General features: G+C 51.9%; 1 protein-coding gene across 1 annotated transcript; it reads right to left on the reverse strand.

Annotated features, from left to right (window-relative positions):
• On the reverse strand, positions 1–23269 carry PNPLA3 (patatin like phospholipase domain containing 3). Its single transcript, XM_025400759.1, has 9 exons — positions 22919–23269; positions 20207–20439; positions 18470–18535; positions 14742–14951; positions 13206–13266; positions 10631–10852; positions 7786–7918; positions 2272–2376; positions 1–913 (listed from the first exon to the last, which is right to left on the reverse strand). Exons 1-9 carry the CDS (start codon positions 23103–23105, stop codon positions 685–687), a joined length of 1446 nt encoding a protein of 481 aa, XP_025256544.1. The 5' UTR covers positions 23106–23269; the 3' UTR covers positions 1–684.
• Between the last annotated feature and the right edge of the window lie 560 nt (positions 23270–23829).

A 23829-nucleotide genomic window follows, 5' to 3' on the forward strand; every position in this document is an offset into this window, starting at 1 on the left:
AAGGCTTATTCTATTAACATCTCACTGATTCATATAATACAAAATTCAACAGATAACAACTCTTCCTTACATTTTTATATAAAACTCTTTAAACATTATTTTAGTTAGGTGAAAAAGGTGCTCTAAAATGTAAATCGGTTATCATCTTGGTACCCCCCACCCCCATGGAGAGGTTTTTAGTTGTCAAGGTTATTATATTTGCAGGCCACCTGACAGGCAGTGTCCTTCTTGGGAACCAACTGCACCCCTTCCCACGGCATGGGGAGGTGGGATCGTGCTATTCTCTTCCTTCCACCCCACAAGATCACACATAGACCAGCCCATCCCCCACCACAATGCCCCCACCCATCCAAACACTAGTCATTCTAAGAACCTCACACTGGAACAGTCTGACCATTAATAGGACCATGAAATAGTCAGTAAGGGACCCTCTGTGCTAGGCTTCCTGGTGTCATTTCCCAACCAGCTGAACTAACGCATGCTGACGTATTAGACTTAAGTGCTGGACTGCTGCACAGACCAAAGATTGCTTCCTAGCTTTTCATAAAACCAACTCAGCTCAGAGGCTGGGATCCTCCACGTCACAGGCAGGGGTCACTACACGGCGATGTGGAGATAGCTGCACAAAGATGGGAAGCTTTAGCACCTCTGAAAGAATTTCCTAGACTCGACTCCTCAAATGACTCACAAACTCTTCTCCAGTGAAAAACTGGGAAAGGTGGAGAGCCTCTCAGCACCAGCAGGTACTTTAATGCCCCAGAAGAAATTCAGGCTGGACCTGAGCATGGACTGTGGGGTGGCCTCTGCTTTGGCCTCTGCAGGACAGTCCTCGGGGGAGCAGGGAGTCCAGCAGTGCCAGTCCTGCTCCGGTTTGCATGGGGAGGCCTGTTCGCTGCTCACTGGCATTTGGGACCTGAAACACATGGAGAAAGTTGGCTTAGCGGCCATTCCCACTGCTATAGTGTGCAGTCTGGGCTACGATGGACCCACACTGCCAGCCAGTCGAGGCACCATCACACACACTCTGGGAATGCAGCCACAGCCAGAGACACAGCTTCTTTCAGCCCTCAGTGCTGGGCTGATGTCACCATCTAGGTCTTCTAAGCCTGTGGCCCTCCCAGCTACCTGGACCCCTCTCACTGGTGGACCCCTCCCATAGGTGTCGCCCACCAACGAATCCCTGAAGGGGCCTATCGGTTTCCTCCACACAAACCTGCTTGCCCCCCAGGGTGTCCTACAACCCCCTGGCACCACTGACCACCAGTCACCAGGGCTGCCCCTACTCCTTGGGCTTGGAACCAATACCTCCTCCTGTCCGAGAGCCTAAGAAAGCCTCTCAGTCTACAGATCATCCCTGCCTGGACCCTGGTAGCCCCCCTTGCTGCCTGCTGCCAGCCAGGGCCCAGGATCCATCCTCTACTTGGCCACTACTGCCCTCTTCCCTAGCCAATCAGATCTTCGCATTCCCCTACTTTTAAATCCTTCTGTGTCTACCAATAATAACAATAGCAAAAGAGGCCATACCTCCTGATGCCCAGCATGTGCCAAGTACCATGCTATGGGCTCTCAGAAGCTCACGGAAACCCAGTGAGGGAACAGCGATTGCCCCTGTTGGCCAAGTGAGGAAACTAAGGCCTATGATTTTCAGGATAACGCCCAACCCTGGTAACAGGAGCCAGGCCCTGAGCTCCAGCTCAGTTTTCAGAATTCGGGAAGTAGCGGCATCTCCTGGGGCCTGTCGACGCAGACTGCTGGGCTTCACCCCAGAGACTGTGACTCAGTACAACAGAGGGTGGAGGACAGGCAGCTTGCATTCCCAGGCACCCAGCCACACGCTCCAAGGAGCTCTGCTAGCCCTGCCCCTCCAGGGCCCCACCTCCTTCCTGTGCCATGGGCACCAGAGCTCCTTCCCGCAGGCACCACAGTACTATCTGACACTCCCCGGCCCTCACCCTGGCCACTCTGTCTGAAGCACCTTTCCCTACTTATCCGCAGCCTCTCTGCTCCTCCACCATCAATGCTGCACTCAAAGAGACTCATCCGACGGGAAGGCTTCCCAGGCCCCGGTGCAGGTTGGCCTGGGTGACAGCTCTCAGGAGGTGCACTGGGACCTCTGACTGATTCAGCTGCCCCCCATGAGACAGTGTCCCCAAACCTTAGGGCAAGCTCCTTGCTTGACGTTCAGCCAGCTGTTTCCAGAACGTCGTGTGAGGCCTCATCAGATGAGAGAGATGCCCGCCCGGCCCACACACCCACAGCCAAAGTATTTACCTGGAGGCGGGAAGCAGACACATCAGTGCTCGAGTGAAGACCTGTGAGGTCACCCACTGCAGCCACTGGACATCGTCGGGCATATCCGGAAGCCATGTCACCAGTCTGCAGAGATAAGACCAAGTACACAAACACACACATAGGCAGACACAACAGCTTACAACACCACCCTTTGTTTACAAAAGCCGCCAACATCATGTCCAATCTGATGACTTCCCAGCAGGTGGATCTGGGATGACAGGACAAGGATGAGCCCATCTGAAATCTCTAAAGCAAAATGAGGCCACTTCTGGTTCAATAAAGCTCAAAGGACTTACACTGAAATAAAGGAAAAACAAACAAACAAACAAACAAACACCTTGGCTTTTCAGGGCTCTTCCCAGCTTGGAGAGGAGCTGAGGCCCATGGCAGCTGCTGCAAGGGCTCTCATGGTCAAGACCATCCCCTGCCTCAAGGTTTGCTGTGCTTGGTCACATGTGAGCCCAGCAGGGGCACCATGGAGAGGTGTGGTCACTACCTCCTCTAGACTCTCCATCCCCCAGACACACAAAGGACCCCCACCTCAGGGTCTCTGATAAATGCCTGAACACAGACATCCCCCTGCCAGCAGTAGTGGGGTGGGGAGGAGGAGGCTGATCCTGGGGAGTGGAGAAGGAATCTAGGAAGGCCAGTGGGAAAATGGAGCTGGCTTTTGAAGGAGGGACTGGGCATTAAAAGATTAATCAGGGCCAGGCGTGGTGGCTCACACCTGTAATCCCAGCACTTTGGGAGGCCAAGGCAGGCAGATCATGAGGTCAGAAGTTCAAGATCAGCCTGGCCAACATGCCAAACCCCACCTCTATTAAAAATAGAAAAACGAGCCAGGTGTGGTGGCACACACCTGTAATCCCAGCTACTCCAGAGGCTGAGGCAGGAGAATCTCTTGAGCCCAGGAGGTGGAGGTTGCAGTGAGCCGAGATCACGACATCGCACTCCAGCCTGGAGGACACAGCAAGACTTCGTCTCAAAAAAAAAAAAAAAAAAAAAAAAGCTGTATGCGGTGGCACACGCCTGTAATCCCAGCACTTTGGGAGGCCAAGATGGACAGATCATGACGTCAGGAGATCGAGACCATCCTGGCTAACACGGTGAAACCCCGTCTCTACTAACAAATACAAAAAATTCACTGGGTGTGGTGGCGGGAACCCATAGTCCCAGCTACTCGGGAGGCTAAGGCAGGAGAATGGCGTGAACCCGGGAGGCAGAGCTTGCAGTGAGCCAAGATTGCGCCATTGCACTCCAGCCTGGATGACAGAGTAAGACTCAGTCTAAAAAAAAAAAAAAAGGATCAAAGGACATGCCAGACTAATTTGCTAAAAACTAAGTAAACACCCACACAAATCTACGTGTAAGGACGTGAGTGAAATAAATGCTCAGGACTGCAGCATGCAACCACTTCGTGTTTCCCATGGTGTGGCACGAAGAAAATCCCCGAGAACAAGCGCGGCCTTACAAGAAGTGATAAATATGCAAGAGCAATGAGGAAGGAGCAGGGGCTCACCAATGAGCAAGATATTTCAACAGGTTACTGGACTCCAGGCAGAAGGGGAGGGGGCTGGCGATGAAACAGGCAGAGCACGGGGAGCCAGTGTTCATCACCAGGGCAAAATCCGACAGCTCAACCACCTCCAGGGAAAGGAAGGGCTTCTAGGAAAGCAGTAGCACCGCCAGATAGACATCCTTCCAGTAGCCCGCCTGTCACTGTCTGGGAGCTCTGCCAGGTGATGCACCTACCCTTTTCACCCTGAGCTCCAAGTCCTCTGTTGCTATATGGGAAAAACCCCAACAAGCACATGCTGAGAATAAGTAGCATAAAAAAGATGAAGAAACAAAAACTAGCCCAAGAAGAAATGGAGAAGGGATGATCCGGAGGACAACAAATATTCCAAGAGAATGTTACATCCATAAAACAAGAACAGAATGCTAAGTAAAAAGAACAAGCAGAGAACAAGAGAGTACTCTTGGAGATTAAATTATATTTGCTGAAAGTAAAAACTGTAGGATAGGACTAGAAGACAAAATTTGAGGAAATCTGTCAGAGCAGAGGCAAAAAGACAAAGAGTGATAAAAAATATGGCAAAGAGAGAAAGTCGGACACGGAGACAGGAATCCAACCCAGGAAGTCAAACATCTTCCTAATAAGAGCCCCAGGAAGAGGAAGAAAAAGTCTGGGCAACATAGTAAGATCCTGTCTTACAAAATTTTTTTAAAAAATTTGTTGGGTGTGGTGACGTGTGCTTATTTATAGTCCCGGCTACTTATGATGTTGAGGCGGGAAGATCACTTGAGCCTGGGAGGTTCAGGCTGCAGTGAACCATGATCATGTCACTGCATTCCAGCCTGGGCACCAGAGTAAGACCCTGTCTCAAAAGAAAAAAAAAAGGAAAAGAAAAGAAAAAAAGCAAATGGAAGGTAAGGAAAAACAGAAATAAGAATAGAAAATAATTTCCCAGAGCTGGAGAAGGCTTTGACTGAAGGGGTCCCCAGTACTTGTCCAGCTGAATAAATGAAATAAGGACTTACACCAAGACATATGACATTTCAGATTATAAGGGATAGAAAGTCCTAAGAGCACCTACCTGCAAAGAAGTGAGAATGTGACTGTCTCAGTCCCAGGCTTCTCACTAACCAATATTCTGAGAGGAAATGATTTTCAACCTGCAATTCTAGACATGGCCAACCTATCACTGAGATGGGATAGAAAAAAAACACGTTTACCAACACACACAAAGTCAAATGTTTACTTCCCTGGGAGTTTACTAGAGGCTCTGCTCCAGAATAACCAGGGAAAAGCCAAGAAAAATGAAGCTATGGATCCAGGGATGGCACAGTGGCCCCACGAGGGGAGACGGCAGGATACAACTGTGTGGTGGACAGCCTAGGACACACCCAGATGGAGGTGGGGCACGGAAGACCTAGGAGTGGTCCAGGGACAAACGGCAAGAACGGAACTTCCCGATGATCTTAAAAAGCAACTGGGGGCTGGGCGCGGTGGCTCAAGCCTGTAATCCCAGCACTTTGGGAGGCTGAGACGGGCGGATCACGAGGTCAGGAGTTCGAGACCATCCTGGCTAACACGGTGAAACCCCGTCTCTACTAAAAAATACAAAAAACTAGCCGGGCGAGGTGGTGGGCGCCTGTAGTCCCAGCTACTCGGGAGGCTGAGGCAGGAGAATGGCGTAAAAACCCGGGAGGCGGAGCTTGCAATGAGCTGAGATCCGGCCACTGCACTCCAGCCTGGGCGACACAGCGAGACTCCGTCTCAAAAAAAAAAAAAAAAAAAAGCAACTGGGGATGGGCTGGCTCATTGCCTCCCTTTCAGAAGCATTTCGGCAGGAATCAGAATCCTAACCCTTGAAGGACACAGAATCTGAGGTTATTTTAACAGCTCAGGTGTTAAAGTGCCAAGTCCAGGGCCACGTCCACAGGAGGCTCAGCAGCCTCTTCGTAATAGACAGGTCAGCACTCACACCTCCTCACACCTTCAGGCTCTTTGTTCCCCCTTCCCTGGACTCCGTGCAGGCGCATACAGCCCCTTTCCTGATGCCTATATTAGCTCAATTTTTTTCTTTCAGTCAGACCAGGGTAATTTTTTTTCAATCAAGTGCCCTCCACTGTCAGACAACCCACCGAGGTCGGTTTTCCTATCCATATATTGCAGATGAAACCACTGAGGCTCAGAGAAATCGAGTAACTTGCCTGAGGTCACACAGCTTAGAAATTGCAGTGCCCTGGTCTAAAGCCCATACCTTTTATCTGTCTCTAATTTTACTATCATCATTATTACCCGAAAATAGAAATCAACGTCACTAGCTGCATGCTTACTATGGGATGGGTACTCCTGCACTGTGACTCAGTAACCAGACTGAGTCTCCCGACCACCCTCTGCTCCAGGTGATCTCTCTAGATGGGCAGCTGAAGTGCAGAGAGGTGGATTCAGTCGTCCGGAGTCACATAGCTGTGGTAAACAGTGCAGCCAGGATTTGAAGAAGGGCAGTCTGACTGCTGAGCCAAGCTCCGACCATTCTGCTCTCCCCCGTTTCAGAGGAAGCCCAATCAGAGGAAGCCCAATCAGAGGAAGCCCAATCAGAGAAAGCCCAATCAGAGGAAGCCCAGTCAGAGAAAGCCCAGTCAGAGAAAGCCCAATCAGAGGAAATCCAATCAGAGGAAGCCCAATCAGAGGAAGCCCAATCAGAGGAAGCCCAATCAGAGGAAGCCCAGTCAGAGGAAGCCCAGTCAGAGGAAACCCAGTCAGAGGAAGCCCAGTCAGAGGAAACCCAGTCAGAGGAAGCCCAGTCAGAGGAAGCCCAATCAATAAGTTCTAGGAGCATCACACTGTGTTCTCCTAACTGCTGGCTCTGAATCATATATGCCTAGAACGAAAGATGGAATTCCCTATGTTCTCCTACTTTCATGTGATTTGATTTTTTTTTTTTTTTTTTTTTTTTTTTTTTTTTTTTTGAGTCAGAGTCTTGCTCTGTAGCCCAGGCTGGAGTGTAGTGGCATGATCTCGGCTCACTGCAACCTCCGCCTCCCAGGTCCCAGTTCAAGCAATTCTCCTGCCTTAGCCTCCAGAGTAGCTGGGATTATAGGCACATACCACCATGCCCAGCTAATTTTTGTATTTTTAGTAGAGACGAGGTTTCACCATGTTGGCCACGCTGGTCTTGAACTCCTGACCTCATTATCCACCCACCTCAGCCTCCCAAACTGGGATTACAGGTGTGAGCCACTGCGCCTGGCCATGACTTGATTTGTTATTTTATTCATTTCATTACATTTCATTTTATTTTGAGATAGGGTTTCTCTCCTGTCACCCAGGCTGCAGTGCAGTGGTACAGTCTTGTCTCACTACAACCTCTGCCTCCCAGGCTCAAGCGATTCTCCTGCCTCAGTCTCCCAAGTAGCTGGGAGTACAGGCACGTGCCACCATGCTCTGCTAATTTTTGTATTTTTAGGAGAGATGGCGTTTCACCATATTGGCCCGGCTGGTCTCAAACTCCTGACCTCATGTGATCCACCCATCTTGGCCTTCCAAAATGCTGGGATTACTGCCGTGAGCCACCACGCCAGCCTTCATGTGATTTTAAATGGAAATAGCTCAGAGAGGCAGCAAGGATCCTGCTTCCAGGCCTGACCCTTCTACTAGGCATCTCTGTGACCTCAGAGCGGTGACCCCAAGCCCTCCGGGCCCGTTTCCTCAGGCAATCACAAGAGACTGGACCCGCTGCTATGTGAGGCCACTGACAACTCCAGGAGTTCCCACAGGGAGTTTCTGGGCTTGCACTGAGTTACAGGTACATGTGTGGCTTGAGGACAGGCAGGCAGCGTTCAGGGGCATTGCATATAGACTGTGAGCTGTGATCTGCTGCACGACAATCCAGGCCCCAGACTACATGCCACCATCATCTGTCATCCTGTTTCATCCTCGTATCAACCCTGTGAGGAAGACACAGGGCCACCTAAAATGCTCACCTCTGGACAATCGCAATGGCAGACTCCACAGGCAGGGTACAGGGCAGCATCACATAAGACATTATCCTAACGGGTAGCAAGTTGCAAATCTTGCTCATGTATCCACCTTTGTCTTTCATTGCTTCACTCACTGCTGAAAAAGACAATTTGGAGCTATTATCTCCCACCAGTGTGAAAAACCAAACCACTTTACTCTGTTGGTGCTTAGCATTTCCATGAAATACGCCCGTCCTGGCAGCCAAAGGGTCAGAGGCACTCACAGAAGAGACGGGGTGGGGTTTGCCAGGCTGCTCTTTTCTTTTTTTTTTTTTAGACAGAGCCTTGCTCTTGTTGTCCCGGCTGGAGTGCAGTGGCGTGATCTTGGCTCACCGCAACCTCCGCCTCCAGGGTTCAAGCGATTCTTCTGCCTCAGTCTCCCAAGTAGCTGAGATTACAGGCGCCTGCCATCATGCCCAGCTAATTTTTTGTGTTTTTAGTAGAGATGGGGTTTCACCATGTTGGCCAGGCTGGTCTCGAACTCCTGACCTCAGGTGATCCACCCACCTCAGCCTCCCAAAGTGCTAGGATTACAGGTGTGAGCCACTGCGCCCGACCCAGGCTGCTCCCTTCACAGCAAGGGCAGTGTGAAGCTGAAGCAGGGCACACAGCTCAGAACAGCCCTGAGAGTGCTTACAGGACATAGGGTCCCCACTCCCAGCTCCTTTAAATTGACAAATATGTTTGAAAGTCACCATTCCAGAAAGCCTGCTTTTATTTTCCTTGAAAACACATGTCCATTTCCAATATCATAGCTGAAATTATATAGAAAATGGTGTGTAAGTCATGAGGCAAAGCATCATCTTGTATTAAGAAATCTGAATATACCCCACAGCAAATAATCTGCACAGAAAGAGCTATAGCAGGCTGGGCCTGGTGGCTCATGCCTGTAATCCCAGCACTTTGGGAGGCCAAAGTCAGTGGATCACTTGAGGTCAGGAGTTTGAGACCAGCCTGGCCAACATGGCGAAACTCTGTCTCTACTAAAAACACAAAAATTAGCCAGGCCTGGTGGTGTACGCCTGTAATCCCAGCAACTCAGGTAGCTGAGGCATGAGGATCATTTGAACCTGGGAGGTAGAGGCTCCAGTGAGCCAAGATCATGCCACTGCATACTCCAGCCTGGGCGACAGAGCAAGACTCTGTCTCAAAAAACAAAACCAAAACAAAAAACAGCTACATCAAATGTCACAGCATCTATGTTCTCCTAGGAACTTCTCAGGCACCACCAGCTTTACAAGCTGGTCCTTGACCCTCTGCTGGATTCCAGAGCTTTCTTCCTAGAGCCCCAGTCTTTTATTCCCTCTCTTTAATGACCTCGTGGTGCCTCAAATCATATTAATCTGGTGATATGGTTTGGATCTGTGTCCCTGCCCACATCTCATGTGGAACTGTAATTCCCAGTGTTGGAGGCGGGGCCTGGTGGGAGGTGATTGGATTGTGGGGACCGATTTCCCCACTGGTGCTGTTCTCTTGATAGTGAGTGCATTCTCGTGAGATCTGGTTGTTTAAAAGCATATGGCACCTTCTCTCTACTTCCCTCTCTCTCTCACTCCTGCTCCAGCCATGGGATGTGCATGTTTCCCCTTCGCCTTCTGCCATGATTGTAAGTTTCCTGCAGCCTTCCCAGCAGCTGAGCAGATGCCAGCACCGTGCTTCCTGTCAAGCCTGTGCAACTGTGAGCCAATTCAACCTCCTTCATTATGAGTTACCCAGTCTCGGGGATTTCTTTACAGTAATGTGAGAACAACCTAATGCACCTGGGCAGCTGCTGTCTCCCATCTCCTAGGGTGTTGGTACCTCAAGAACAAGGAGCTATGTCTGACTCATTTTTTAATTTCTCCAAATGCCTGACTCCATAGCTGGTTTGTGGGTTCCTCTGTCTTACTTAGTCCGTGTTCAGGCTACTTTAACAAAACGCCACCAACTGAGTGGCTTATAAAACAACAAACATCGATTTTTCAGAGTTCTAGAGGCTGCGAGGTCCCAGATCAAGCAGCAGACGTGTTGGTGTCTGGTGAGGGCCTGCTTCTTCATAGACACCACCTTCTGTGTCCTCATATGGTAGAAGGGACAGGGACGTCTCTTGGGTCTCTTCAATAAGGGCACCGATCCCATTCATGACAGCCCTTTCCTCATGACCTAGTCTCCTTCCAAAGGCCCCACCTCTTAAGACCATCATCTTGGGGGTTAGGATTTCAACAGATAAATTGCGGGGGGGACACAATCATTTGGACCATAGCACTGTCTGTCCATTCAATATTTAATGACATTATAAAATACAGCACCATTCTATGGAGGTTCAAAATTGTGGGTTTAGGGGAAGGGAGAAATTAAGAGCGGCCTCAAGAAAGGAGCCTTGAGATGGCTGGACAGGTGGAGGGTGGCAACCGGAAAGGAGCTCCAAGTAATGGGCCAAGTCCCAGAGGCAGGACACCCATCCTTGGGGCCCATGAAATCCAGGTTGGCAGGAGCTTAGGTGCCATGTTGGGGAGATAGGGTTGGGAAGGGGTAGAGAGGGCCCAGCTGTTGCAGGAGGAGCCTGTATGGAGAACCCCAAGGGGCTCAGCTGGAGTTTGTTTTCCTTCCGGTCATGACCCCATGGGGAGACTTGGCAAGGTGCCAGGATTGGGGGGGCTGTGCTGGGAGTGATAGCAGCAGACCAGGCTGTACACATGGAAGGAGATATTCCCGACAGCCTGTTCTGGTCACCTCGCCCTATCACTCCCATGTGGCAGTACCATCTTCCTCCATAACACGCAAGAAAGAAAACAAGGTGCTGCCCGTGCCCAGCCTGATGAGGGGGTACCTGTAGCGAGCTCGGGCGAGAGGGTGTCCAGGATGCTCTCATCCCAGGGCAGGATGCTGAGACGCAGGTGGTCTAGCAGCTCATCTCCATCCAGCCTCATAGCCAAGGCAGCCGGCCCCGGGGAAGAATCCAGACTTGTGTTTTCCCAGCCGGACGCAGCGACCTCAGAATCCATTCCTTCTGAGGATGACTTCAGACCCCGCTGGGGCCTGTTGCAGATGCCTGTGAAGGGCAGGGAAAACAAGCCCCTCAGGTGAATGTGGGGAGTGGTGATCATTACCCACCCATCCACCGAACTGCAGGGAGGCAGGCAGCTGGCCTGTTATTAGCCAAATGCAAGGGGAAGAGGGGAAGTGAGGAGAATGAGCGCAGGTGTTTGTCGCCCGGAGAAAGGAGTGTAGGGCTTTAAAGCAGGACACATGTGAGCTTGGCTCCTGCTAGCTGTGTGGGCTCCATCTCCACGTCTGGATTCATGAGGTGCAAAGGCGAGGGTTACTGTTCATTTATAACAACTGAACCACTGGTTACACCTGCCTCCCAGGCCCTGAGCTAGGTGCTTCACTATCAGGCCTTACATCAACCATTATCATCATCTCCATTTTTCAGCTGAGAAATCAGAAGCACAGAGGTTAAGAGACTTGTCTAAAGCCACGCAGCCAGTACATAGCAGAGCCGGGATTTGAAGCCGGGCCTGACGTCAAAGAGGGTACTCTTCCATCACACGGCCTTGGAAGAAGCACCCAGCAAGCGAGGATCGGGCACCAGTATGTGCCAGGCCCTGTCCTGGGTGCTGGAACTCAGCCACCAGCACCAGTGAGTGGCCCCTGCTCTTACAGCTTTGGCACACTGGGCCGGGGGAGGGGAGCTTCAGACAACCACAGCTGCACCTGGCCCAACTCTGGCTTCCAACCTCAGGTTGAAAAGACCAGGGGCTGCTCCTCAATGCCTGAACCTTGCTCCCCAAGATAACCTCACATTCATGCTTGCCCTGGCTCTTTCCAGGCTCTATCAGATGCCCTCCTTACCCTCTGAGATGTCACTTTCCCTTAGGAATGTTGCCAGGTTCTCAGGGAGATGTTGCTTCCAGCATCTCTGGCACACCAGCTTGTCCTGCCAAACTGGTTCCCTCCTAATGTCTCAACCCTCAACCCATGGGTGCAGCTCCCCATCTCCCCTTTGCGCAACTGCTAAGCCAGAAGCCGGGACTACGCTCTTTTGTCTTCCTCTCCCCAAATGTGCCATCGGTCAGTTCCAAGTCCTATTCCCCTGGACTGCTTCAAATTGGTTTCCTCCTCATGACCATCACAGCCCTGATCCTGGTGGAGCCTCTGGCTGCCTCACTGGCCTCCTAGATGCTGGTCTCTCCCTTCCCTGTCCCGCAGCCAGGGGGCTTCCGAAGCCCTCCTCTGATCCCCTCACTCCCACTGCAGCAGCCCTCAATGGCTCCCTAAGGCTGTGGGATGCAATCCCCTGTATCCAAAAGGCTCAGCCTGCCCTCCTGTCCCGTTTTTCACCATTCCTGACCCCCTCTTCTCCAGCCATCTCTTAGTGTCCCCATCCCCACCCCTCCAGCTGCACAGGCCTTCATGCCATCCTCTCTGTGTCCTGCAGGCCTCACATTCATGGCCCCCGTGCCTAAGGCTCTCCTCCTTATCCCCAAAGTCTTCATGTGGATTCATGCCCTCCGAGAGGCCCTTCTTCCCTTGGGCCTTGGAGATCCATCCTGCATGAGCCTCCAGCATCCTGTGTCTTCTCCTTGACACCTGTGCCTTCTCGTTGGCACCTGTACTTTCCCATTGACACAGCATCACCCTTCTGCTTACTTATCTGCTCACTTCTCTCACAAGGCTGGCAAGGGCCACACCTCTGTGTTCACTGCAGTATCCCTAGCGCACAGCAATGAACACTTTCTGAGCAGATAAATACACATGTGTCCTTACAAATGCAGTCTCCTTGGTCTTGGCCAACAACAAATTCACAAGAACAATATATCAGCCAACTCTTAGTATTAAAGAAAAACAGCTCCCAACACATCTTTTTCCTTCCACTCTAATATTTCTAGAGCAGAGCTCCCCCAGCCCCGACAAGCCAGGATGACTTGAAGGCAGAAATTCGCTCTGGAAAGAACAAACTGGTCTAGTGGGCTTGGACCCACACCTGACTGGAGATGAGAAATCTGATTGCTTCATTTGGAGTCCAGGCGCAGAAACTCTTTAACTTCAGCCCTTGTTAAACTAAAGGATCACAAGAGGTCGAGCTGGAAAGAAAAACCACTTTCAGATAAGGGGACCCTGTGGAGGGAGAGGGCCCTGGAGTCATGATATCCCAGTTCAAATCTTGGCTCTGCCCCTCAGAGAGGGGTGTGTGCTGCTTGGCTCTCCTCTCCAAGCTTCTGTTTCCCCATCTATAAAATGGGACCAAGATTTCCTATCTCCCGGGCTCATGAGTAGGTTGCGCAACACAAGGAAGGTGTTGGGCACTAAGTGTTAGAACTAAGGCAAATCTCAGTCTTTACCAAGACTGCTAGTAAATACTCATCAAAAGGGCACGTCTGATCCTCCCAGCCCATACATACCCTTCTCTTCCAAGAACCTGAACGCATCCAAATATCCTCGAAGGCATATCTCTCCCAGCACCTGTGAGCAAAGCAAGCAAGGGGACTACAGCGGGGAGACACCAAGCACCATTTATTTAAGCATCACTGGAAGACCGCAGAGGGCACTAAAGAATCGTGCAAGCTCTGAGTCTGCTGGCTGGGGGGACTGAGCCACCTGGAGGCTGAGCAAAGGGCTCTGTGCTCCCAGGAGACAGTTCCCTACAGGTCTTGGCTCGAATGTCACCCCTCCACAGAGACTTTGTAGGCATCCCAGCAGGCAGGAGCTTCTTTTTTTTTGAGACAGAGTCTTGCTGTTGCCCAGGCGCTGGAGTACAGTGGCGCAATCTCACTGCAACCTCCGCTTCCGAGGTTCAAGCCATTTTCCTGCCTCAGCCTCCCTAGTAGCTGGGATTACAGGCATGTGCCACCATGCCTGGTTAATTTTTATATTTTTCATAGAGACGGGGTTTCACCGTGTTGGCCAGGCTGGTCTCAAACTCCTGACCTCAAGTGATCCGCCTGCCTCAGCCTCCCAAAGTGCTGGGATTACAGGTGTGAGCCACTGCGCCTGGCAGGAGCTTGTTTCTTGGGCTTCCTTGGTCCCGGAATAAGCCTCCACCCTAACAAGTTTTGCAGCCTGTCCCAATTGTCACTAGGACAATAAGAGCTATCTCCTCTACTCATCTGCTTATAAAGCACACAGGAAAACCAATCCTGTCAGACAACCTTCCCTCTCCCTTGGACTGTGGGCATGCATTGCATTGCATAGCCTTCCTTCTTTCTCTCCAGGAGCACCAAAGGTTGCTGTACATGGTCTGCAAATTTCTTACTATGGTAGAGTGGTAAGGCAAACTAAAACAACCACAATCAAAAAAGGTTAAACTACCGAATGCAGTTGTTCTTGACCATGTTTCCAAATAAGAATCATCTTAGTGGCTGGGTACAGTGGCTCATGCCTGTAATCCCAACACTTTGGGAGGCTGGGGTGGGAGGATCGCTTGAGGCCAGGAGTGTGAGACCAGCCTGGGCAACACTGTACAAAAATTTTAAAAATTAGCCAGGTGTGGTGGTATATGCCTGTGGGTCCTAGCTACTCAGGAGGCTGAGGTGGGAGGACGGCTTGAACCCAGGAGTTTGAGACTTCAGTGAGCTATGACTGCACCACTGCACTGCAGCCTGAGTGACAGCAAGACCTTGTTTCAAAAAGAAAAAAAAAATCTTTATAACTAAAGAAATAAAAAATCCTAATGCCTATGCTGCACCCCCTGACTATATAACCACAGCCTGGGAAGTGGATCTGAGTTTTAGGGCTGGGTATATGTTCCCAGGTGATTCCCATAATCAGGGCAGTGCCTCACCTGAGCTTCTGGGACACGTGCCTTTTATTTCCATTAACCATCATTGACAAGGTCTATTTCTGTTTGATTGTGCAGAGAGCAACAGGTAGCTCCTGGCAATCAGGGAGTTAAAGAAGAAGAGCCCCCCAAAACACCTGCCTCCTCACTGCCAACTCACCTTGAGATCCGGGGGGACAAACGCTCTTGAGAGAAGGTAGAGGTTCCCTGTGCAGAGGCGTAGGCTGAGCTTGGTGATGTCCACATGAAGAAAGTTTGTGGACATGACTTTAGGGCAGATGTCGTACTCCCCATAGAAGGGCGACACGGTGATGGTTGTTTTGGCATCAATGAAGGGTACGTTGTCACTCGCTCCTCCATCCACATATCGCTTTTAAAGAAGGGAAAAAAGGACTGGCACCGTCTGAAGCTCTGGGTTAGTGCTTAACTGCTTAACAAGCTTTCACATGTGGGCAGAGCTTCTCAGAGCCGCAAACAGGCTGATATGGAGGGAGGACATTGGCTTTGGAATCACTCCTGCGACAAATCCTTACTGAGCATTCCTGTGCTGGGACAGGCTCTACTCTGGCTCTCAGGGTTGCTGTCTACTGTTGTACAGTGTGTGCACTGCACAAAAGTGCCTGGCAAAGAGGCAGATGGAGACTGGAGTCCATGTTGTGTTGGCCAAGTCCTAGGGCCAGATGGGCACCTATAGGAGTGCCTAAGGGGGCCATATGAACTAGGGGGTGCTCAGTGCACTGGGGGCAGAGTGTGATAGAAACCCAAAGGGGAAAGATGGTCATGGGTTCAAATCCAGCCCCCTTTGCTGCTTGCAAGGAGGATACACAAATCTGGAATAAGATCTTTAACCCATGAGCCTGTCTCCCTCCACGTTTGACAATTAGAACCAAGACCTGGAGGGACTTTGGAGACACACATGAAACAATGAACCTGGGACCTCAGAAAATGTCCTCTAACCCACAACACAGCAGCATTTTGGATAAATCATTCTAAGGGTAAGTTTTCCTTCATCTATATCCTTAAATCACCTTATTGCCCATAGCTCACCTGGGGCAGGCAGCTTTTGCTACAATTTGGATAGAGCCTGCACCTGTGAAACTTGTGTCTACAATGATTTCCAGGCACAGCTGTCACAGCCAGACACCAGAGCCAGCCATCAGACGCCCACAGAGAAAGGCCTCCAAAAGATTCCAGCCGGGAGGCTCTCCCCAGCCCGCCCTTCCACACGGAGGAATTTCAGAGCAGAGTTTGGCCTAAAACAGGTCCAGGAGGGAATCAGACATGTTCAGCCACACGTTAGCCATCAAGATTCTTGCCTGGAGTCCAGAAACGATCAGGAGTTTACACAGCAGCATTTCCAAAATCGTAGCCACACTATGTCTAGGGCAGATGTAGCAAGGCATCAAAAACCTTACTAGCAGCCAGGCATGGTGGCTCACGCCTGTAATCCCAGCACTTTGGAAGGCTGAGGCACATGGATCACTGGCGGTCAGGAGTTCGAGAACAGCCTGGGCAACATGGTGAAACCCCATCTCTACTAAAAATACAAAAATTAGGTGGGCATGGGGGTGCCTGCTTGTAATCTCAGCTGCTCAGGAGGCTGAGGCATGAGAATCGCTTGAACCCAGGAGCCGAGGGTTGCAGTGAACTGAGATCACGCCACTGTGCTCCAGGCCTACGCGATAGAGTGAAACTCTGTCTAAAAAACAAACAAAAACCTCACTAGCATAAAGGTACACAGAATGAAATGCCAGGAATCTGGAGTGAAGGCCAAGGAGGAAGGCAACTGGTGGATCATTTTCATTCAAGGGGTAGTCTGAAGCCCAAATATTCTCCTGCCATGTAGAACTTTTCCATGCATTTTGAACTTTATAGTAATGTTTTGAATTCAGGAGCTCCAGTGGTGCGATTGATTAGCACGTGGTACATACACAGTAATGCTTTGAATTTGCTTGCGTTGAATTTCAAGAATAATGGGTTCTAATCGTCAGCAGGATTCCTATGAGCGCACTCAACAGGTGATGACACAGCATCCCGGGCCTCTGTACACCAGATGTCAGTGGCACTCCCCCAGTTTTGACAACCCAAACTGTCTTCTGATGTGGCCAGACATCCCCAGTGGGGGTTTGGGGAGGATGCAAGATTAGCAAGTGAGCTGGCACAGACCCAGTGCCTAGTCCAGAGCCTGCAGAACAAACACTCCTGCTTTGGCTTCTCCATCCCCCTGGCATGGCTCAGAAATTGGCATGGCCAATGCACATATGCACTGAACTCAGCCAAATCTGAACACTGCCAGCAGCTTCTGACCAAAGCCATGGGGTGAAAAGGACAGAGTAGGACCCAGAGGGCTTGAAACTCTCCACCAGGAAGGAAAGCCAGAACTGTGCACTGGGGAGCCAGAGGGCATCACTATGGTGCTGCTGGGTGCACTCCCACTGAGTTCTGGGAAAGACGAAATACCCACATAAAGCCACAGCATAACAAGGGGTTGGGGTCCTGCTGATGCCCAACCACATTGTGGCAACGTCGGAAATCCAAAACGTGCTTTGGTCACTCAGTGGCGGGGCACTCCAGTGGCTCTGTGGACCACTATCCTGGACCCCAAACTACAGAGAATGAGAAAAGCCACCCTGCAGTGAACCAAGACATGCCCTGTTCTGACGGAGGAGCAGAGAGTGACCTGGGCGCAAGCTCCCTGGCCGTGCTCCTTGGGCAAGTATGACTCTCAAGTTCCCCACAGCCACATGGGATGAATAGTCACATCTCCCCTCGGTTGTGGGGACCCTGTAAGATAGCGCACAGGAGCACGTGGCCTGCAATGGGAGGCTCCCAATGCAAGTCCCTCTGCCACGTGGCTCTGCCGGCGCTAACATACAGGATTGCATCAGAGGTTCTGCTGCTGCTCTTGTGGGTTCAAAACTGACCCTAAAGGGCTAGTATTTTATAGCCTAAACTTCTTCCTGTGCATCACAAAGTAGCCAAACAAAACAAAGCACAAATCTAGGTTAGACCAGGCTTACAGATTTTTGTTGCTGTTTAGAATATATACGACTGTTGGCCGGGCGCGGTGGCTCACGCCTGAAATCTCAGCACTTTGGGAGGCCGAGGCGGGTGGATCACCTGAGGTCATGAGTTGGAGACCAGCCTGGCCAATATGATGAAACCCTGTCTCTGCTAAAAACAAAAAAATTAGCTGGGTGTGATGGCGCGCACCTGCAATCCCAGCTACTCAGGAGGCTGAGGCAGGAGAATTGCTTTAACCTGGGAGGTGGAGGTTGCAGTGAGCCAAGATCGCACCACTGCACTCCAGCCTAGGCAACAGAGCCAGACTCCATTTCAAAAAACAAAAAAAAATATATATGTATTTTTTATATAAAAAATATTTTAAAAATTATTTTTTATTTATTTTTATATAAAAAATGCATATATATATATATATGACTGTTATAGTTCCCCCTAAAAGTAAAGCTCCACCTTCCAGGGGTAACAGATTCTTCAACGTCATATACTTTATTTATCTTTTTTTTTTCTTTGAGATGGAAGTGCTGGGATTACAGACATGAGCCACCGTGCCCGGCCAACATCACATAGTTTAACTAGGTCACAGAGAAGCTACCTGATGCTTACGGTGCAGATTAAGTGAACCAGCCAGTTTACCTTACAGATAGCCAGACAATTAATTACACATGAAGTAAGTTTTGTTGCCCAGGTAGCCTCGAAGTAGGGTCAGCTGTGGCTACTCTGTCTGAAAGGCAGCGAGGCACAGGGCTCCACCACGGGACAGACCCTGAGGTGCCTGACACTAGCGCCTTGCAGGCGGGAGATGTGTGAGCACGCTTTAGAGAGAAAGCCCCCAGGACTCAGCACTAGCAGAGAAAGCTGACTCACCACGCCTCTGAAGGAAGGAGGGATAAGGCCACTGTAGAAAGGGATGAAGCAGGAACATATCAAGGCCTGTGAAAGCAAAAGAGAGAGAAGTTATACGCAACAGCACCCTTTTAATTTTCGTGATCCTTCATAAGCCTTCTCCAAGTGAGCAGGGCAACAAACCTGAAAATGCCCTTTGCACAGAGTAGGTTGATCCACGGGTTGAAAGAACGGGGAACCAACCTACACCCTCGGACTTCAGGCCCGTGGGTCTCATCTGTTGCATAAGCCCCTTAACAACACTGTCAGTGAACTTCAACTTCCTCTCCTTGCCCCCCACAGGAGTCACACTGGGTCACCACAGACACCACCAAGGGTTGTTGACTCACGGACTGAAAGGCATTTGATCAGTGCTGTTCAAATGCCGGTATTCATTAGAATCACCCGAGGGTTTGTGGAACCAGAGATTCTGTGTCCCTCCCCAGAATTCGCAAGCAGCAGGTCCGAGGCGGGGCCTGAAGGTCTGCCATTCCAATGAGCTCCCAGGAGCTGCTGCTCTGCTGGTCCCAGGATCACACTTTGCGAAGCGCCACGCTACAGAGCAGTCAGCAGGCACGACGCTGATTCACTGGGAGAACAGACCCATGTGGGAACAGACAAGCGCTGGCTGTTTAGAGAAAGCTCCTGCAAACAAGGTTAAACAGAGGATGAAACTGGCTGCTGGTTAGATGCGCCAGGCTGCTGTCTTCCACAGACCTGTTAAGTAAAATGGAGTCCTTCATCCAAGGAGCACTTATGAAAGCATCAGCCGAATTAAATGGTGTTTTGGTATTGCAAATTATCTTCTCTCTGCTAGACCCTGAGGATACAGGCAAATAAGGCATGTTCCCACCCTTGTGGGGTTTCCATTGAGAAAGCATCTTCATTATGGAAGATACATAAAGCTCAGGAGAGGCACGCCTGCAGGACAGGTTCCTTGGACTGGGAGGTCATGAGCCAAGTGTTGAAGGAAAGAGAGGAATTATTTGAAATTGTAATTGCCAGGCCGAGGTGGGCAGATTACTTGGGTGCAGGAGTTTGGGACCAGCCTGGCAACAGGGCAAAACCCTGTCTCTACAAAAAGTACAAACGTTAGCAGGGTGTGGTGGCCTGTGCCTGTAGTCCCAGCTACTCGAGAGGTTGCGATTGCGCCACTGCACTCCGACCTGGGAGACAGAGCAAGACCCTGCACCGTGCCCACACCCCCCGCCCCCACAAAAAAAGAGAAAAAAAGTGAAGAAAAGAAACTGCCCTGGAACATTCAGGGTTTACAAACATTATGGACCAAACCACTGGAGACATACAGAGTTTATATCACTCCGGCACAGGGGGCCTACAACTGCCTGTGTTGCTTCCAAAACAAAACAGTCTTTTTTTTTTTTTTTTTTTTTTTTTGAGACAGCATCTCACTGTTACCTGGGCTGGAGTACAGTGGCATGATCATGACTTACTGCAACCTCCACCTCCCAGACTCAAGCAATTCTCCTGCCTCAGCCTCCCTAGCAGCTGGGACTACGGGCCCACAACACCATGCCCAGCTAATTTTTCTGTATTTTTTGTAGAGATTGGGTTTCATCATGTTGGTCTCGAACTGCTGGGCTCAAGCAACCCACCCGCTTCGGCCTCCCAAAGCGCTGGGATGACAGGCATGAGCCACCGCACCCATGTGAAAACAGCTTTTCTCACTTGATATAACATCCAGATAAGCAAACTGCTTACATCCACGACTTCGTCTTTGGACTGAAAGTCAGACACCAGAACGTTTTCCCCATCAGACACTCTGGTGAGTGAGACGCATATTTTGCCAGAGATGAGCTGGTGGACATTGGCCGGGAGGTATTCGTAGAGATCCTGTCGGAGGAACTTGCCTATGTTGAAGGATGGATGGAAGATACCAATGTTCCGACTCCTGGCCTTCCGGACAAGATCTGAGAGGACCTGCAGAGTCTGCTCTGGGGACAGGAGACAAATACATAAGAGAACGTACCACACTGGGATGGCAATACTTTTGGCAAGGCCAGAAACCAGACAGCAAGGATGCCACCAACCTTTGTCTAGACCAGTACTGTCTACTATGGTAGCCACATGTGGCAATCACGCCCTTGAAATGTGGCTCATCCGAACTGAGATGTGTAAGATACAAACTGGATTTCAGCGGCTTAGTATGAAGTATCTCATTAGTACATTTTTATATTGAACAGATGTGAAAATGATATTATTTTTCATATATTGGGCTCAGCGAAATTAATTCTACCTGTATCTTTTACTTTATTCAACATGGCTTCTAGGAAATGCACAATGACATGGCTTCCAGTATATGCCTACCAGACAGTGCTGCTGTAGGCCTCAGCCACAGGAATGAATCTCTCACTTCCAGAAGCCCAGGTGAGCAGGCCTCACCTCAATGCCCCACAAAGTCAGAGGCCAGGAACATATCAGCATCAGAGCTTTGGCGTAGATGGCCTTAATGCTGTCAGGTGCAGGAGATGTCACCTCACTTACTGGCCACTCTCCTGGCATGCAAGACCGCCCCTCCCAGCCTGATCCCTGGCCAGCCATAAATCTTGGGAAGCACAGGGACAGGCATGCTCCAGCCTGTCCTGACCCAAATCTGATCTTGATTCACAGCTCTCCTTCCCTGAGCCGATTCTCCAAGCATGGCCAGAGCGGTGGAATTGCACGTGGCTGGGCAGGTTCTGCCTGTCCCTTCTGCCAAGTTAGCCTCAGCTCAGGTGCACTGAGGAGCTGTGTCCAGGATGCAGCCTCTGGGACATGCTCAGCAGTCCCCAAGTGCACAGCCTCCTGTGAGACAGGGTTAAAGTGGGAACCTGGAACCCTGGAACACAGGGAGTGGCTCCTGCCAACATCTCCAGAGCCACCTTCCAGGGACTTGGTGGTTCCTGAGCCTCCCTGTGTCCTGCCAGGGAAAGCCCCAGGCTGCACCTGTCCTCTGCCCAGTAAGGAATCCTTTCTATACCAGAGTGAGTGTATTTTAGGCTCCTGGGATCACTGCATTTGAATTCTGTCCCAGTGTAAACATTTGTTCATGTGGGTGTCCACAGGCCACCTTGGGATACAAAAGCTGACTTTTATTGTTGCTAAACCTCAGGGTGTGCAAATGGTCATGTGGCCAGTCTAATTCTCCTGGAGGCCACACTTCCTGCCCTTTGCTCCTCTCCCCATGGCTTAGGGGAAGGCAGACAGCCAGGACTGTCTAATCCCTAATCCCCACCTCCCAGTCAGCCCAGGGGCTGCTCACTGCTCCTACCCAATGGCAGGGCTTCCTCTACCAGCACGGGCTTGCTCACCACTGAACAGTCACTCCCTGCTGGCTCTGGCAGGCAGGGCAAAGAGTCCATTGTTAAGGAAGCCCAAATAAAACGGGGCTGATGGGGGCATGATCTCCTGCCTGGAGACCTCTGGTGTCAATAGCTCTACAATGCTACTTGCCCCAGCCCCTGCCCACTGGCTCACAACCCCCTCCCCACCTCCAGGACTGTGGCAGGCAAATTCCCGGGAAGGATACCATACCCTAGTAGTTCAGGCTACTGAGAAACAAACCCTCCGTCTGCACCCCCACCACACACACACACACAGGTACCCACATGGACAAATGTTTCATTAGGACAAGATTCAAATGCACAGGATCTCACTTCCAGGAGTACTGAGCTGGAGAGGGGAGGGTGGGCCTAGGTCAGTGGAGACTAGAGAAGAGGATGGGATTGGGGGGTGTCCAGGGATGCACTCCAGCCCCCAGGAAGGGTCCCAAACACTGGAGGAGGTGGAAACAACTTTCCTCTTTCAAGGTACCCCTCCTCACCAGACTCCAGTTAGCCTGTCCTGGAGGATGCCCAGGGTCGCCCTTCTGGGAGGCTGCCCAGTCCCCAGAAGGCTGGGCTGCGACCTAAAGAGAGCGCAGGCGCGGGGTGTCTTGAGTCCCTCAATCCCCGGAGGGAAGGAACCCACCCTGGGGCACCGGCCAAAGCCCCACTCTTGGTCCCGCCCAGGGCAAATCGGCCCCCCAGCAGCTCAGCCCGCCCAGCACCTCCCGAGAGGACACCGGGGACCCGGAGTCCGCAGGGGCCAGCACGACCCTCCGCCCCAGGTCCTGCTCCCTACTCCCCGTCACTCCGAGACGTCCCGACTCTCAATCCGGAGGCACTGGCTCCTGATGCGCGTAGGGGTGGGGACGCGCGAGAGCCTCAGGCTTCGGCCCGGACCTCTCCGGGTTCCAACGCCCCCTTCCCGCGCCCAGGGAACAGCGCCCCCGCAGGAAGCATCTGCCCCAGAGCGGACCCTCGGGATGCACCCCGCCGTGTCTGTGTCTGGTGCCCGCTCCTCCTGGCGCCCCGCGACCCCTGGGGACCCCCTGGGGGTTCTTAGGGGGCACCCCCTCCGCACGCGGAGCCCGGGCGGCGGCCCCAGACGCACCCAGCGGGATCCCGGAGAGGACGCCGACGCAGTGCAACGCCCCGGCCGAGGCGCCGAACAACATGCGCGCGTCGCGGAGGAGGTGCGGGGCGTGCTCGCTCAGGCAGCGGGTCGCCCCGACGTGATAGAATCCCAGGAAGCCGCAGCCCGCGAAGGACAAGCTCCAGCCGCGCTCGGCGTCGTACATGGCGGGGCGGGGGCGGGAGCGCGAATCCGGATCAGGGTCGGGATCGGGGATCGGCTCGGGTCCTGATCCGCAGCAGCTCCGCCGGGCGCCCGCAAGCTCTCGTGACCCGGCCGCGGCGTCTCCGCCCGGGCGTTCCACGCGCGACGTCCGCCCCGCCTCCCTCGGACCATGCAAATAAGCCGGAGGGAGGCCCAATGAGCGGGCAGGACGCCCTCCCGGGCGGGGCTTGGAGGGGGATGGGGGCGGGGACGGGGTCTGGGAGGGGGATGGGGGCGGGGACGGGGTCTGGGAGGGGGATGGGGGCGGGGACGGGGGGCTGGGAGGGGAATGGAGCGGGGACGGGGGGCTGGGAGGGGGATTGGGTACAGAGGCTGGGAGGGCGATGGGGGAGGATCTGTGCGGGGGTCCAGCCTGGGAGCTCCCCCCAGCGACTCGAGAGAAAGCATTTTTCCAAAATTCTAAAAGACACTGCATGTCCTGGAGAGAAACGGCTTCCTACAGTTTTCTTTGTCATCCATTAAGTCGGGGGGGGGGGGGGGGGTAGGGAGGGTGAGAGGGGAGTCACAGTTGGTGCCCACTTGATCCTTAACATCCCTTTGACACTTTATCACGTCCCTTTTGACCCGGGGAGAGCCAGCCTAAAGCAGGCACCACCACCTGAAGCGTCTACTGGCTGCGTTGCTGCAGGCTTTCTGTATGATTGCCTTCAAGTGCTGGGGATTTT

Source organism: Theropithecus gelada, chromosome 10, assembly GCF_003255815.1.
Source record: "Theropithecus gelada isolate Dixy chromosome 10, Tgel_1.0, whole genome shotgun sequence".
Lineage (NCBI taxonomy): Eukaryota > Metazoa > Chordata > Mammalia > Primates > Cercopithecidae > Theropithecus > Theropithecus gelada.

Excerpts from the sequence above, each read along its gene's own strand:
- PNPLA3 (XM_025400759.1), bottom strand. The coding sequence starts at position 23,105 with ATGTACGACGCCGAGCGCGGCTGGAGCTTGTCCTTCGCGGGCTGCGGC. Across the intron at positions 10,853-13,205 it reads CAGGTTCTTGGAAGAGAAGG|GCATCTGCAACAGGCCCCAG; the intron begins GTATGTATGGGC and ends TGCCCTTCACAG. Across the intron at positions 914-2,271 it reads TGTCTGCTTCCCGCCTCCAG|GTCCCAAATGCCAGTGAGCA; the intron begins GTAAATACTTTG and ends CATGTGTTTCAG.